Here is a 15,142-nt window from a genome sequence, read left to right on the forward strand (position 1 = left end):
TCTACCGGGTGAGAGACATGGGGGGGGGGGGAGCACAGGAAGACACCAGAACAAAACACTGAATGAAGGGTATTGCAATTGTCGACAGAGCCCGCACAACACATTAGGTAATCTATGATGACAAGGCTTTATGTTCCCAGTCCCCACTATCACAATGACCCTTTTCACAATGCCTTCCCCCCTTCCCCCTCTCCATGTGATCCCTACGTTTAGAAAAAAGAAACTCAATATTCTATTGTAAAGTAACTGAAGTCAGCTAAATGTTAGCTGCAAATTAAAAGCAATTGATAGCATTGAAAAAATATTTTATTTTAAAATACATTTTTAGAAAATTAGTTATTTTAGTATTTTTGAAAATAATTCAGAAACTGTTTCTCCGTGCAATGAATAATGTTGGTTATTTAATTATATCCGACTTTGGCAGGAAATATGCAGCTGGTCAGCAACTTTCTTTTCCCACCACAGAACATATCCAGAGGGACAGAGCAGTGAAAATAAAAAAACACTATTTCATTGGAGAGCATTAAAAGGCACATATATTTGGTTTTGGGATTTCTTCACATCTCTTACGCCAATTAAGAAAATGTTTTTTCTTGCTAAAATGGCATTAAGAAATCAAAATTCCTCAGAAAATAAAAATAAAAAAATAGCCAAATGTGCTTCACATTAAAGTTTAAGTGTCATTTGCTTTTAACATGCCACAAAGTATATATATATATATATATATACAGGACTGTCTCAGAAAATTAGAATATTGTGATGAAGTTCTTTATTTTCTGTAATGCAATTAAAAACTTTTATCTTTTAATATTGCTGATTATGGCTTACAGCTTAAGAAAACTCTAAAATCCTATCTCATAAAATTTTAATATTTCCTCAGACCAAGTTAAAAAAAAGATTTATAACAGCTGAGTGTTTGTCAAGGCTCAGGAAACCCTTGCAGGTGTTTCGAGTTAATTAGACAATTCAAGTGATTTGTTTAATACCCTACTAGTATACTTTTTCATGATATTCTAATATTTAGAGATAGGATATTTGAGTTTTCTTTAATCAGCAATATTAAAAGAATAAAAAGAAAATAAAGAACTTCATCTATATATATATATATATATATATAAAAGGAAATACATTGAATGGCTTTTGGTGGGGTTGCCTTTCTAGCTAGAAAGCAGAGGGAAGCGCTGTCCTGGCCTATGTGCCAGCTGTTCCAGATTTGACTACTGTCTATTTATACAGCAGCAGATGGCTGCTAGTGCTTTGCATGCCGACAGACTGTCAGTGACAGGAAGGAATGGACAGATTTCCGCCACCCAACCTTTCCATCGAACTGGTCGCCAAATCATACATTGCTCCCAGCCCAGCGCCACAGATAGCCGGGGCTGCTCACGCAGACTCAGAGTTCAGGATGACAGAGACTAAAGAGAAGCTTCTAGAAGCCAGACAGAGGAAAGATGCCAAGCCAGCAGGACTCCATTCAGAAGCTAAACAAACACAGGACTACAACAAAGAGAGCGAGAGGGATATCGGGCACCCTCTCAGGTGATGACATGGGGGGGTTAAACCCACAACGCACCCAGAACTGGGATGAAATCAGAGCTGAAATAATCAAGTTACATGCCAATAGCTTTCAAGTAATGCCTATCCCTCGTAGGGTTGGGTACCGAAACCCGGTGCCAATATGGTACCGGTTCCAATACAACCGGTATTACCCGGACCGAAACGCAACGCACATTTCGGTGCTTCTTTCCGGTGCCTGAGCCGATTGAAATTGAAAAAAACTATTGTTGTGAACTTCTCTGGTGACTCTGCCCTGTCAGCAGGTCACGAGCCTCTCATATTTAACTTTGACAGCGGAGGCATGCGCCGTGTGTGACGGCGTGAGCCCGTGTGGAGCACACCAGCGTCAGGCTGGGCGCGATGGGGAGACCGTCACCGGTCCCCCTGAACACGTGGAGACCGATGATGACGAGCAGCCTTAACTCAGATTAGTACCGTATCGTTGATTGCAAGTCTTGCATTCATAAAAGTAGGCCAAGAAATAACAAATTAGCCATTATAACCATGCTTAAGCTAGCTCGTAGCTAGCGTTAGCTCGTAGCGCTAGCTACGAGCTACGAGCGTGACAGTCTGCTAGCAGATGTGTTGATGTCCAGCGGTCCCGGCTGGATACCCGGTGTTACCGGGAATATAATGACGGAGGAATAAAGACCGTGGGGCGTCACTTTGTTTCAGTGTAACTCTCGCTGTCAGAAGCAAAACTTTATTTGTCACGTGTCATCTTCAGTCCCTCTGATTGGTTGTTCTCTTTGCCCATCAACACAGTGACAGGATTAACCCTATAAAGTCTGCACATGACAATACATAACACATCATATAATGGAGAACATATATTGTGTATGTTAACAGTCTGATATCCGTTGTGTGTCAGTGCTCCATGATAACGGCTTCTACAGGGAATATGGCCGAAGAGGTTTTTAATGTCCTCATTGTGCATTTTTAAAAAAAAGTATCGGTTCAGGCACCGTTTAGGCACCGGTATCGTTTTAAAAGTACCGGTTTAGCACCGGTATCGGAAAAAACCCAAACGATACCCATCCCTAATCCCTCGTGTGTCGAACCAAAGTCTGGAGGACACGTCCACCAACGCGTCTGATGAAGAAATATACTGTTGTCACCTCAATGTTAACATTAATGAAATGATACAGGATCCTTCGTCAGGGTTTTCAGCTGTTTTCACAGCTCAAAGGGGCAATGATTCTCATGGATCAGGTCCAACAAGGATGTTCCCCTCTGTGCAGGTGCTGACACAAAAGATCAGGGGCTTTCCAAACACATCCTGTGTCATGGATAGCTATAGCAATACCGCCACAGCTTTAGAAGTGTCTGCCATTTCCCAGTTTAAAAATAGCACTTAATTTATTGACAACTCAAACTTGCCTGTGTCAACCTTTTGATAATGAACTTTAGGAAAGTGTGTGAATGTGCTGGATGACAGGGATAGTACGTTTAGAGGGTGTTTTTAAGTGGGGTTGTATGAGGTTGCCTACTTATCCATAGTCAGTGTATTACCACGCAGACTGCTTGGAGAAGCAGACTGCTGGTCAGCTGATGTGGAGAAGGGCAACAGCAAGAAGAGAGGCCATCTAACGTAGATACTCTGTACGACAACTATGGATAAATACCTCAAACAGCCCCGCGTCAAAACACCGAAAACAACTGAAAGAGATTAAACATAAAGCATTACTACCACAGCTTTGATATCTGTCGTATAAATGCGGAACAGATTTATCTTCCCAGCTCACCTTTGCTCATCAACATTACAAGTAAAAGTAATAATGAAATAATAGCACTCACACTATAGAGATGCCACAAAATAAGTCCTACAATAGAGCAGTAATGACACTTCTCTGCCACAAGAGAAGAGCTGATTCCAACAATCTATAACTTTTGTTTTTTTAACTCACCTTTTATCTAATTTTTTAAACGACGTAAAAACATGCATTTTCAGGTTTACTTTCTTTGTCCATTTTTCAGCTGTATGTTATCTTGGTACACAAGATATTCAGGTACAACACACTGACAGAACCACACACATCAAATGGTGCTCACTCCAAGAAAAAAGAGAAAAAGAAGAGGGGAAAGAAGGATAATAATAGTTAATAGATCACATAAAGAAAGAAATAATTGTAATCTATGACTTTAAAGTCATACATATTAGACATTGGTTAAATTATAGGTATTATATTTATAGAGAGGTGAAAGTCTTGACAAGAAATACGCTATAGAACCCTGGCTGTGTATTAAAATTGTAATCTCTTAATTGAAAACAGCTGAATCTTTAAAAAAAAATCCTAACTCATGATTAAACAGTGTTTCAAACCGCATGCAGATCAATCATGTGATCCCGGCAGTGTGTAGACCACAGTGCAGACACGGTTGTGCAGACGAGTGGAAGACAGAGGCCCTTACATTCACTGCTCACAACAGGCGCCCATTTTACAGAGCGGTGACCTGGATTTCCTCAACTAACTCAACTCAGAGACCGATGTCTCGCTTTAAATGCTCTCTGGCATTATGTAAGCACCATGACATCATGAATCCAGCTCTGGCACACGGACCACACATCTTTTTGTCCACGGTTCATCTTTAAATTAAATAAAATTATAATTTAAAAAAAGAAAGACGCTGCATTGTGTTTAGCGTGTTCTGTGAAAACAGAGAACATGATGGATGAGCACTGGTGCCTCAAGTTAATGTCAGATGACTAACTCCTTTTATCCGGCATTTTCTCTTTGGAGGACGGAACGTTCTCGAAATTGTATTTGCGTGTATTCAATTAGCCTCACTGTATTCAAACAGTGGCATGAAATGGCTCCATTTTGGAGCAATAGAGGATTCCAGTAGCGAACCAGATTATCAGACTCCTCTTCTATTAATTGAGGTTTCAAAATTAATATAATGCCATATCCCGACTTATTACTCATGAATAATACTAAGTTAACATCATGCCCACCACCAAGCTCCCCGTGCCTGGACTGCAAAACTCTCCAGTGTGTCTCTGAATTCAGCCTCAGACTGTGGGAGCAAACCAAACAATATGGTCTGGGAAAAGAGCCGCGTCGGCAGGGCACAAACACTAAACACACATTCACTCTCTAGAATGTGGGCAAGTCCAGCCATTTCACCCAACTTAGGCCATTATGGAATATGCCTACTATGCCTACTATGAACTATTCATACACTCTGTCATATTCATTGAATGTGTTTTAAATCTGTCCTTCTGTACACATGACATATATTGTTCTGTCCATCCTGGAGAGGGATCCTCCTCTGTTGCTCTCCTGAAGGTTTCTTCCCTTTTTTGCTCCTGAAGGGTTATTTGGGAGTTTTTCCTGATCCGATGTGAGGTTTTGGGACAGGGATGTCTATGTGTTCAGATTGTAAAGCACTCAGAGACAAATTTGTAATTTGTGAAATTGGGCTATACAAATAAACTGAATTGAATTGAATTAACCAAAGAGTAGGCAGGAGAAACAAAACTATCAAATAAAGACACCATCGTCTGATTGCATCACCAGAAACATTGACATATGATGATGATGTGGATCGCTCTGAGCTCCGAGCGTCATAGATTAATAAGTAACTCAATTAGGAAGTCTAATTTAAGTGGTTGTGTCAGACCCTGTTCTGAAACTAAATCAGGCAGTGACCATACCGACCATGTTCCTGGTACATGTGGATGTACAGGACACCCATAGCCACCCACACACACACACACACACACACACTCCTAAATCCCCCTCCTCCATGCACAAAAAACAGCTGGTGACCCTTTTGTTATACTGACAATCTCTGAAACCCTTCAAATGATTGGGTGCTGCTGTAAAACTGGGACACATTTCAGGATTTGTCTGAACTGCATTTCAGCAGACTAATTCAGCTTTGTGTTGTTCCACTTTGTTCTGTGAGGGAAGGCAAGTGGTTGGCCTTTTATCTCTTGTAATATTAATAACATTAATGCATTTCTGTGCTCTGAATACCAACACCCAACCAAAGCCCCCTTGGAACACCAACCTATGAGCATAAATATTGAACAGTTTTTCTGAAGGGTTCAATGCTGAGAAAATAAATAAAAAATTCAACCATTCACATATCTCTTTCACTAAAAACATGAAATCACAAGTTATTAAATGCTTATCTGGTGATCTGCAATTAGGACTTTTTTTTTTGGTGGCAGTTGCCTCTAAAAAAGTACTAAAACAAGGGAAACAGTTAAGTTTAAACTATAATAATGATCGGATACCATTGGTGGGTGCGTTTAAAAAAATAATGAGGCGAGACATTTGATGACGACACATTGACAGATGCAAATATAATAGCTTGGCCTGTTCTTTTGTCTTAGGTCAACTGCATTAATACAATTTCTTAACCTGCAGTCATATTGACTGCAATCATCATCATCATCATCACCATCATCATCACCTCCATCTGGGCGACTCCATGTGATGCTGGCGTACGCTGTCCTACACGTGAATAGCGCTCGTGCACAACTTTGCTGTGGCTGCGTTTGCGTCACCCATCCCCCCTCGACGAGACTCCAATCCCATCCTCCCCTCTGATTCCACAGTTTCTGCAAACGACTGCCACAGTTTCCACTCAACCCCATCACAGGCAGGAATGAAAAGTGGGCTAAAAAAGACGAGGTGAAAGGAGGTCTGCACACAGTTCGGCTCCAACTGGTTTCACTCTCTTTCTCTTTTAAGGCAACATTTCAACCAGTTAAGATCGTTCTTTGTCCTGCACAGCCCGGAACGTTGCCTTAAGGGAACAGCGTAAAGGATTTAAGAAGATTTGATTCACAGAAATGGAATATAATCCATAACTATGTTTTCATTAGTATATAATCCCCTGAAACTAAGAATCAATGTGTTTTTGTAAGCTTAGAATAAGCCTGTTATATCCACATACAGAGTGGGTCCTCTTCCCAGAGTTGCACCACCATGTTTCTACAGTAGTCCAGAATGGACAAACCAAACACCTATATTTCATTGTTACTTGAAGGCCAACATAGTTAACCGGCACGCTTGGAAGTGTTGAAGTATTCAGTTGGATGCAATCTGCAACTTCACCACTAGATGCAAGTCGATTCTACACATTGCTCCTGTCATGAGAAACAAACCCTTTGGAGCCGAGCAGTGCCAAACCAACTGACCGGTCCCAAGTCTAGGCCCCCTTGGTTACTGTTGCAAGAACAGACAAACTGGACAAAAAGAAACAATATCACATGTTTTCGAAGTGTATATCGAAATAAATAACACCGAAGGGGTCACGTCCCGGCAAAATCAGACGAAATCATCAGGTTCATCAGCTCAGACTCCAGCGGAGCCTCTGACAGCGACCGGCCCACCGCAGACAGACCCAGGAGGTGTAGAGCCTGGCAGCAGCTCTCCATATCCTCCTGCCAGGAACAGAGCTTCGCCTTGCTGCTCTGCCAGTTGCCACTTAGCGCCAACACTCACACCACGCTGCTGGGAGCCCGGGTCGTATTGCCGGGCCTGCTGGAGGGCAGACGGTCAGACCCTGCTGTGGTGAAATGAGAAGTTTTCTAAAGGGACTCTGGTGCTCTGAAACACAAACGCTTTTGTGTACAGGGACTGCCAGAATAAAAATAACATTGTGATGGTTCCCTGAAGTTACTTCAAGGTTAGACTATACACAATGCACTGCATGAACAGAGGTAGCATTACTAAATATTACAGGAAGCAGGGAAGTTGACCACGGTTCGGTCAGGTTCCAAGTTTGCTCCCCTGTAACTAGAATTTAAAAGGGCAGGACTTAGGCAGAGCCGATTGGCCCAAAGATCTGATAGAAAATATCTTCATTGTACGTAAGCAAATAATGTGACAAGCCAAAACTCATGAGATCACAAGATTCAGGGATTTTCCAGCTTTTCGTAACTAATAATACTTTTCTTTGAAAGATATCTAGCTCTACCTAACCTCGGGCCCTATGACATTAACAGGGGAGAAATTCACCACATTCAGTTATACAGCATGAGGGTGACATCTCACTGTTTCAACTATACATGTTTCTACAGATTTTAAGGCCATAATTAAAGATAATTAAAATGTGTTAACAGACTAAGTAAGAACAGTTTGATTTGCAGTTTGACAAGTAAAATTGATGCAGCACTCAAGCTGTCACGCCGACGTCACAGGTAGCGAGGTGCAGGAGCTCATGTGCAGAGGAATCGAGGAGTCGGTGTAAATAAACAAAAAGGCGCTCTTTAATGAGGCAAACGTTTCCAGACAAAAAACAACAAAGTCCAAAGAGGGGCAGGCAGAGAATCGGGGTTCAGGGCAGGCAGGCAGGGTCGAAACAGGCAGGATCAGGTAAACACAGGACGATGGAAAAAAGACAACAATCCAGCCACAGACAAGGGAAAGAGTGGCACAATATATAGGGGGGAAAACAGGTGTACGACATGGAAACAGGTGTATGACATGAGACATTAACGAGACGAGAGTGGCTGAGGGCAGGTGCAGGGAATGACACAATCAAGGAGACAGAGGAGACACAGAGAAGACACAGAGTACACACAGAACAGAACCTTACACAAGCAAAGCGGCAACGGGACGTATGTTTAAAAATGGGCAGAAGATGAGAACAAAAGCAAAAACAGGTTGAATAGTTAACATAAGTGGTGAAAAGAAAACCACAACTGTCTTGGTACAAAGCTGAAACCACAATTTAGTGACAGAAGGCATTTATCACTTTGCCCTTTTGACCCATAGACATTCAGCCCATCCCTTCATGTGTAATTGTGGTTTCTTTTTCATTTCAAAACACTTATTAACTAGAATGGGCACTCGGTAGAGCGCATACCTTCGCATATCACAAGATTGGGCATTGAATTATGAAAATGTTGGCATTATTTGCATGCCAATTGGTAAAAAGAAGATGTTGACCTTTTCATGACCTTGACCTTGACCTTTGACCCGATCGATCCCAAAATCTAATCAAATGGTCCCCGGATAATAACCAATCATCCCACCAAATTTCATGCGATTCGGTTTAATACTTTTTTACTTATGCAAATAAGATGAAAAAACTTTCATAACAGGATCTGATCATAGAAAACCTCATATTCCATCCAGACACACACCTTGAAGAAGGCAGTCAACCTTCAACCAGACCTAACAACTTGTCATTCAACGTGGGTTTTTAGCAGAACACAAACAAATGTGCTGCAGCAGAGAAAAGGACCACAGAGGAAATGGCAGCAATAGGTGCAAGAGATACAATTCATCGCGCTCTGACTTCTAAGATTATAATCTCCTCCTTATTATTGTTGTGGAAAAGTGTCACAGAACTTCCACATGCTCCCAATATCAATGAAGGAAAAGTGCTGTCTGCTCACACAGGCAGTGTGGTCCGGGCCTCAAGTCATTCTTCTGTTGCTGGTAGGTGTTACAGCAGCGTGTCCTGGAAACTGGACGACTTGCACAACATGCATATGCACCTCTGGCCCGAAAGTCCTGAGACACAGAACGAGCGGATCACAGACATCTGTCTGTCCTCCCTCCTCATGACGAGGTCAGTCTGGAGGGTGTAAGCAAGTCGTGCATGTTGCCAAAACGCGCGTCGCTCCTGTTAAGTTGTAATAGGTCCTTTTGACTTTGCACATGTACAAAGGGAACGTTTGTGCTTTAAATTAATACATATAGCAAGATATTATCATTGGAAATATTAGGGAGAATATTGATATTGTTGTTGATGTGTTATGAAGCATAGGGGTAATGTCAACTCTATGTATATGTCAATGGCAGAAGTAATGTTTATAATTGTATGTGTGTTTATGATTATATGTATGCCGCATGAGAATGAAAGTTAGTTTATTGTTTCAATGTTGACACATGAGTTGGAAGCCGGTTGAAGTCCGTGACGTTGCTTGAAGCAGGAGAGTGACATGTGGGACTTTTATTGTGAAAGGGAACTTTCATCACACAGCTGACCGGAAGTAATATTGGTCGCGGGATCATGACGTTTGACCCGGCTATTTTATGACCTGGTTTATTACCTGTTCATGACCTGGCTGTAAGCCAACTCGAGTGTAGCATGCTGAACTGACCAATGGAACTAACTTTTAGGATTAAGAGGTGTGGTTGCCCTTACTAATAAATACAGGTGGAAAGGGTGAGTTCGTTCTCAAGACGGTCGGAAGGTTACAAGACAGTTCCCTATCAGCTACTTTGCTGTTAGTCTGTGGCGTAATATTCCGGTCGGCCCTACGATCGTAGCTTCAATTTACTGCTTAGACTTCTTGCCATTAAATATTGTTAAACATATCTATCGGATTCAGATTCTCATTTTATATCGAGCACGGGACCTCCAGTTTGACACATCATAATACTCCACAACAATCTCAGCATGAGGCGATGAGGAATGTAACACCCTGAGTGGCCGCGTGTACACCAACAAGGGTCACCGGGATTACGGCAGCAGGGCGTGGCGACCTGAGGCAAGCCTGTGGATTATTCTAGTCCTAATCAGGTCAATCGGCCCTGTCTGCAAAGGGTTCAGTAGCAGGATGTCCATCCTTCAACCAAAACCATGCTCCAAATCCTATACCCCCCCTCCCTACCCTCCCTCTGGTTCTCCTCAATGTTCACGATTCATTCATATGATATGGGCTCCTTTCTGCTGTGATGGTGGCCTCCTGTCCTCTTGTGTGTAACTGACACTAGAGCTGAGCGGATTTCTCCCTGCAGGGTTTTTGTAAGGTCACCGCCCACTTAGCTCATTCTGAGAGGACACTCAGCAAAATCTTACCTGAAAGGTGAAGGTTAATTGATATGTTGACCTTCTGTTCGTTCTTTCAATTTGTCAATTAGTTTACTGAGGGGATGATATTGATATTGTGCAACATTCACCACGTTCTTGAAAACGTGGAGAGGCCAGGCTGGTAGCCTTTGAAAAGGCAATCATCTCCCTTCACGTAAAACGTCATTAGAATGTGGGAAATAATCTGATCTGATTGGAGGTTTGTTTCACTAAAGTCAATGTAATGGTCCAACATATCTGATCTCTTTCTCTTGTGCACCGATCTACCAACCATCTTATAAGCGGCTGAGGGGGGAACACTTGGGTTACATAACTAGACAGAGACGGCTGTCGAGAACACATCAGAGCCCCGTTGAAGGCAGGCTACGTTATTCCACATTTGGAGCACCAACGCAAACTAATGCAACACCCGATCGCATCACCCCTTCATAATTACATTAGCTCTGGTATATTTAAGAGCTTCGACTGAGAGAGGCCTTTACTTGTTTTCCAGCCTGACTGCAGAGGCCTTGGACACATTTTCTGCACACTGGATAATCAATGTGCTGCCCCTCTGCCGGCATCCGATCCTTGACAACCGTCCATGCATGGTGAACGAGGGAGAGGAGAGAGAGGAGAGAGAGAGAGAGGGGTTGACAGCATATCCTGCTCTCTTTCTCTGTGTTGTTGACAGAGACGCAGACCGACACATACGCCCTTGAGTGACTCGCAACAATAAGGGGAGTTTCACAGCCCCCACACATCTGACGAACACCTCCAAGCTGACCAAACAACTTCATAAAAATCACATTTCTATGAGGCATGAAAATATCCGCCATCACCAAAGACACCGTGAAATAATAGACACACAAAGGCATCACCTACACTGTGGTCGGCGCGCACGGTCGCACCTGCTTCTGATTAAAACTGTGTGACATACTAAAACACTCAAATCTGAAACAAATATTTGAAGTGGATTAATGTACAAAGGTGGTTTGAGACGTTTCCATGGATACTGTCAAATAAATTCTGCTGGGAAAAGTTGTCAAAGCGGAATCCCATTGTTATTACTAATATGAATTGGAGCGAAGTAAACAGCAACCAATCGAGCAACATTTTATAGCCACCTTTTAGGCCTATTGGGGAGTATTTGATATTCAATAGACAGATGTTTTGTGGACTACGACATGTAGTTGTGATGAGTCACAGATACACTGCCATCGATGGGGGCAAAAATAATCAAGTACATTTGTTTTTGGACAATGCGTTTATATTTGTTTACATAAATAATTAGAACATTACACTCATCTGGAAAACCAAAAATCATATTACTGAGTAAAATAAATGACTCACTTGTCAAAATACCCCAAAAACTAATTACATCCCATAATTCTAATACAGTATATTACCTTCCATTAAAACATTGTAAAAACCATGACCACCTCCAAAACACACGGTTCAATAGTGTAGTTTCCCATTTCAGAAAGGTTGTTTGGCTGTGGGCTTTTGAGCCACCGGGTAGCATTCGACCTCCCAGAACCCAAATAAGAAACCATCCTCAGCATACCATCTGCAATGATGAATGTATGGCTGCCTGCCAGCCTCCCTTTCTGCAACCTGCCCATGTGATAGGAGGTAGAGTCGGCAGTACTGCAGCCTCCTCCTCTCCCTCGCTCGCACTCACTAACCCCCCAAAACTCTGCATTTTCCACTGCAGTTCTGCTACAAACCGCGAGTCACCCTCCAGCACCTCCGAGTGACATTGGCATAATGAAAACCCAAGGATATGTAGTGGAAGTACCGGGGATTTGACACAAAGCTTCTCTTTGGTGGAGTGTGAGAGATAAAGGGCAAGTGGTAGGGACACTTGATCTTATGGAAGATTCATAAAGGCTTAGTCTAATGGGCCCGGTAAGACTGACAGACAGAGCTCAAGGCAAATAAGAGAACCTGCTGAACAAAACCGGTTTCTGGCATCACATGCCGTCTTGTTACTACTAGGTCATTAAATGTTTCCATACTTGTGAAAAGGAGTTGTGTTCCTCCGTCCATTAAAAGGAGACATACAGCACAACCATGAGTAAAGGCGCAGCTAGCACACAGTATCTGATGACTCATAGTCAAAAGCATGTTGAATCACTCGAGTACAAACCACATTCAAGTCGAACCTTCACAATATCATCAGAGACTCAACAATAGCAGTGATGTAGGGCATTATAACACATTTACTTAGATGTTCAAGGGATTCATGGAAAGTTATGCAATTATTGAGTCAATGTGCATAATAATTCAATTTTAACATGTGACACTTTTTGAAGTACACATTTTCAGACTAATACATTTCATTTTGGTGTGTATTTCAATTTTCAATCGTTTCAATTGGCAATAAAACAATCAGAGAAATTAGCTAAAACTTTCCTTAATGTCCAGAAGGCTATCGTAACTTAAACTTAAACCCCAGCAAAATAAAAAGCAGTACATATTGTAAATGATTAACTTCTGTCAATAAGCTTTATGCATGCCTTAAAAGTGCTTTACAACTGTTTGTGTAGATCATGAGATAACATAATCATGAACTACAAAGTGAAAGACATATCCTTTCTAAAGCACTGTGATAGAGCCTTGATGAATTGAAGGCATTAGGGGGTCGGGCCAGTGGCGACCCCCGAGTCCCCAGTATGAACCAACTCAGCGTTTCTCACACAGAGACTCCGGAGGCATGCAGCAGGCCCCTTCGGAGGAGGAGGAGGAGGAGGAGTAATGTCCCTCTGTAAGCCTTTTATTCTCTTTCAGGCTGTTTGTCCCCAACCGTCCACTATTCAGTTTGCTCATTCTCCTGCTCTCAGCTCAGAGCCCTGAAGGAAGACCACGGGAGTTCATGTGATATACCAAAGTTCCCCGAAGCCGACCGGCCTGCGGACTCAAGACACCGTGTTGGGCTGTGTGTGTGTGCATCGTCCAGTGCATGCCCGTGGGCTACTTACATGTAGTTTTTCCTTGCATCTGAATGATACATTTTGAGTCCTTGCCCGTCTCCCTGGAGTTGAAGGGCCGGACTCGAACAATGACTTTTACAGAAGCCCCAGACATGTTTGTGGTTTAGGACGGTCTCCCGGTGAAATCCTAAACGAAACACAGAGAAAGTGATGTTTGCATTGGTAAAAAGAACATCTGGAATTAAATAAATTAAACAGGGCTGAGTTAGTTTCCTTGTTGTTGTTCTTAATACTGCCAGAATGCCAAAATGCACAACCCATTATCACATAACGCCCAGTCACAATGAAAGTCCCCCCCACCCCCACCCCCTTCCCAATTTCCAGTCATAACAGCAAATATGGCCGACCAAAACCACTAAAGGCCTTTCATATTTTGTAAACAGCAGCCAAGCACTCATAACAGTCCAATAAAAAGGATGAAAGGCAATGCATTACATTTATAAATAGACGGAAAAAAATATGCCTTTTGAAAATATGAATATTGCGTGCAAGAATTGGGCTGCATATACATCATAGTGTTATTATAAAAACACAACTTTGCAATGTGTCTTATGTCTCTGCCAGTTAAAGCTATACATCCCGCGCGCCGGGACTACATTGGCTAAATAACTCGTGTTTTTTCCATGTCCTTGCAGTCAGCCATACTTGCTAACGCATACGCCCATGACCCCCCCCCCCCTCCCCCCACCGGTGTGTGCGGGTCACAGTGGGGCAGCGGGCTGGGCCCGTCTCCCCGCCGCTGGTCATCACGTGCAGGCAGACAGAGGGCTTCATTTCCCGTTTTTAAAATACGAGATTGTCCGATGTTGGAAGTCGGCTAATCCCTCGCCGCTGCTGCTGTGTGTGTCTGTGTGCGCGCGCGCGTGTGTGTGTGTGTGTGTGTGTTGTGGAGCCTCGCAGGGAGGAGCTGCCTCCTTATTCCAGCAGCCTCCACACCATGTTTACACTAGAGAGGGTCAGGATTTAAACATTTCATCCAGACGGGTTCACAGTTTCAAAAGGTCGCATAAGTGTTATATTTTATTGCACGCTCGCGCAACGAAACGTGAACAGATTTGACTTCCCTCTCCGGCACGAGACGGAACTAACCCACCTCCGGTGTCTGTCTGGAGGATAAGTGTCCAGCCGTAGACACATACTGTGTGTAGAGATATATATATGACGCTATATTAACAGATAATGGTATAATGTTAGAGTATAAAACTGGACTATGATCCATAGCGGTCCAAAGAACCTGACAGTCTGTAATTAACGCGAGCTGCTCACCAGCTCCAATGCATCTGGTATTACAGCCTCGTGCACCACAAACATTGACAATATAAATTAAATCATACTGTTGTTACTCACGTTTGAAGACTGTCACCGAGACAACACCATAGGAGAGTGGCGAGAACTACCGTGCGCTAGCGAGTGTCAAGATGTGTTGTTTTTTTATTATTTAAAATCCGCGAGCACGAAAACTGTTATAAAGTCCCGTTTGGTGAAAAACACCCATTATAGCGGTATCCTCCACCAGATGGACCTGAAATCAGCGGCTCCTCGGCGAGTTTATTTTCCAGTCGAGGGACGAGGCGGACGCCTATCTGCACACAAGCGAAAAGAATTGATGGATCGCAGATTACGTCAACTCCCTCTCCGCAGCGCTGACTGACAGCCGGGCGAACCAATCCAGAGGGCGACGCGGTGACTAATGTGCCGCAGAGCCAATGGCGAGGCTCGGAATCGGAAGGGTAAAGAGAGTGGGCGTGGTCTCTTTTCTTTCTGCCGTGACGCCACACTGCAGGATTTCTACCAACCGCTCCCCACAGCGCGGTCACCGCAAC

The 15,142-nt window shown here is 43.0% G+C and overlaps 1 protein-coding gene across 24 annotated transcripts in view; it reads right to left on the reverse strand.

Moving 5' to 3' along the window:
• The window catches only part of kif1b (kinesin family member 1B), a 60,271-nt gene extending 45,364 nt beyond the window's left edge, over positions 1 to 14,907 (reverse strand). For all 24 annotated transcript variants that reach the window (XM_056423556.1, XM_056423554.1, XM_056423555.1 and 21 more), the window contains exons 1-2: positions 14,667 to 14,907; positions 13,308 to 13,446 (exon numbers count right to left, since the gene is read on the reverse strand). In XM_056423556.1, coding sequence (XP_056279531.1) covers positions 13,308 to 13,413 — 106 coding nt within the window. In that variant the 5' untranslated portion in view covers positions 13,414 to 13,446; positions 14,667 to 14,907. The remainder of the gene's footprint in view (positions 1 to 13,307; positions 13,447 to 14,666) is intronic.
• Positions 14,908 to 15,142: the final 235 nt, after the last annotated feature.

Source organism: Pseudoliparis swirei, chromosome 9 (assembly GCF_029220125.1).
Source record: "Pseudoliparis swirei isolate HS2019 ecotype Mariana Trench chromosome 9, NWPU_hadal_v1, whole genome shotgun sequence".
NCBI lineage: Eukaryota > Metazoa > Chordata > Actinopteri > Perciformes > Liparidae > Pseudoliparis > Pseudoliparis swirei.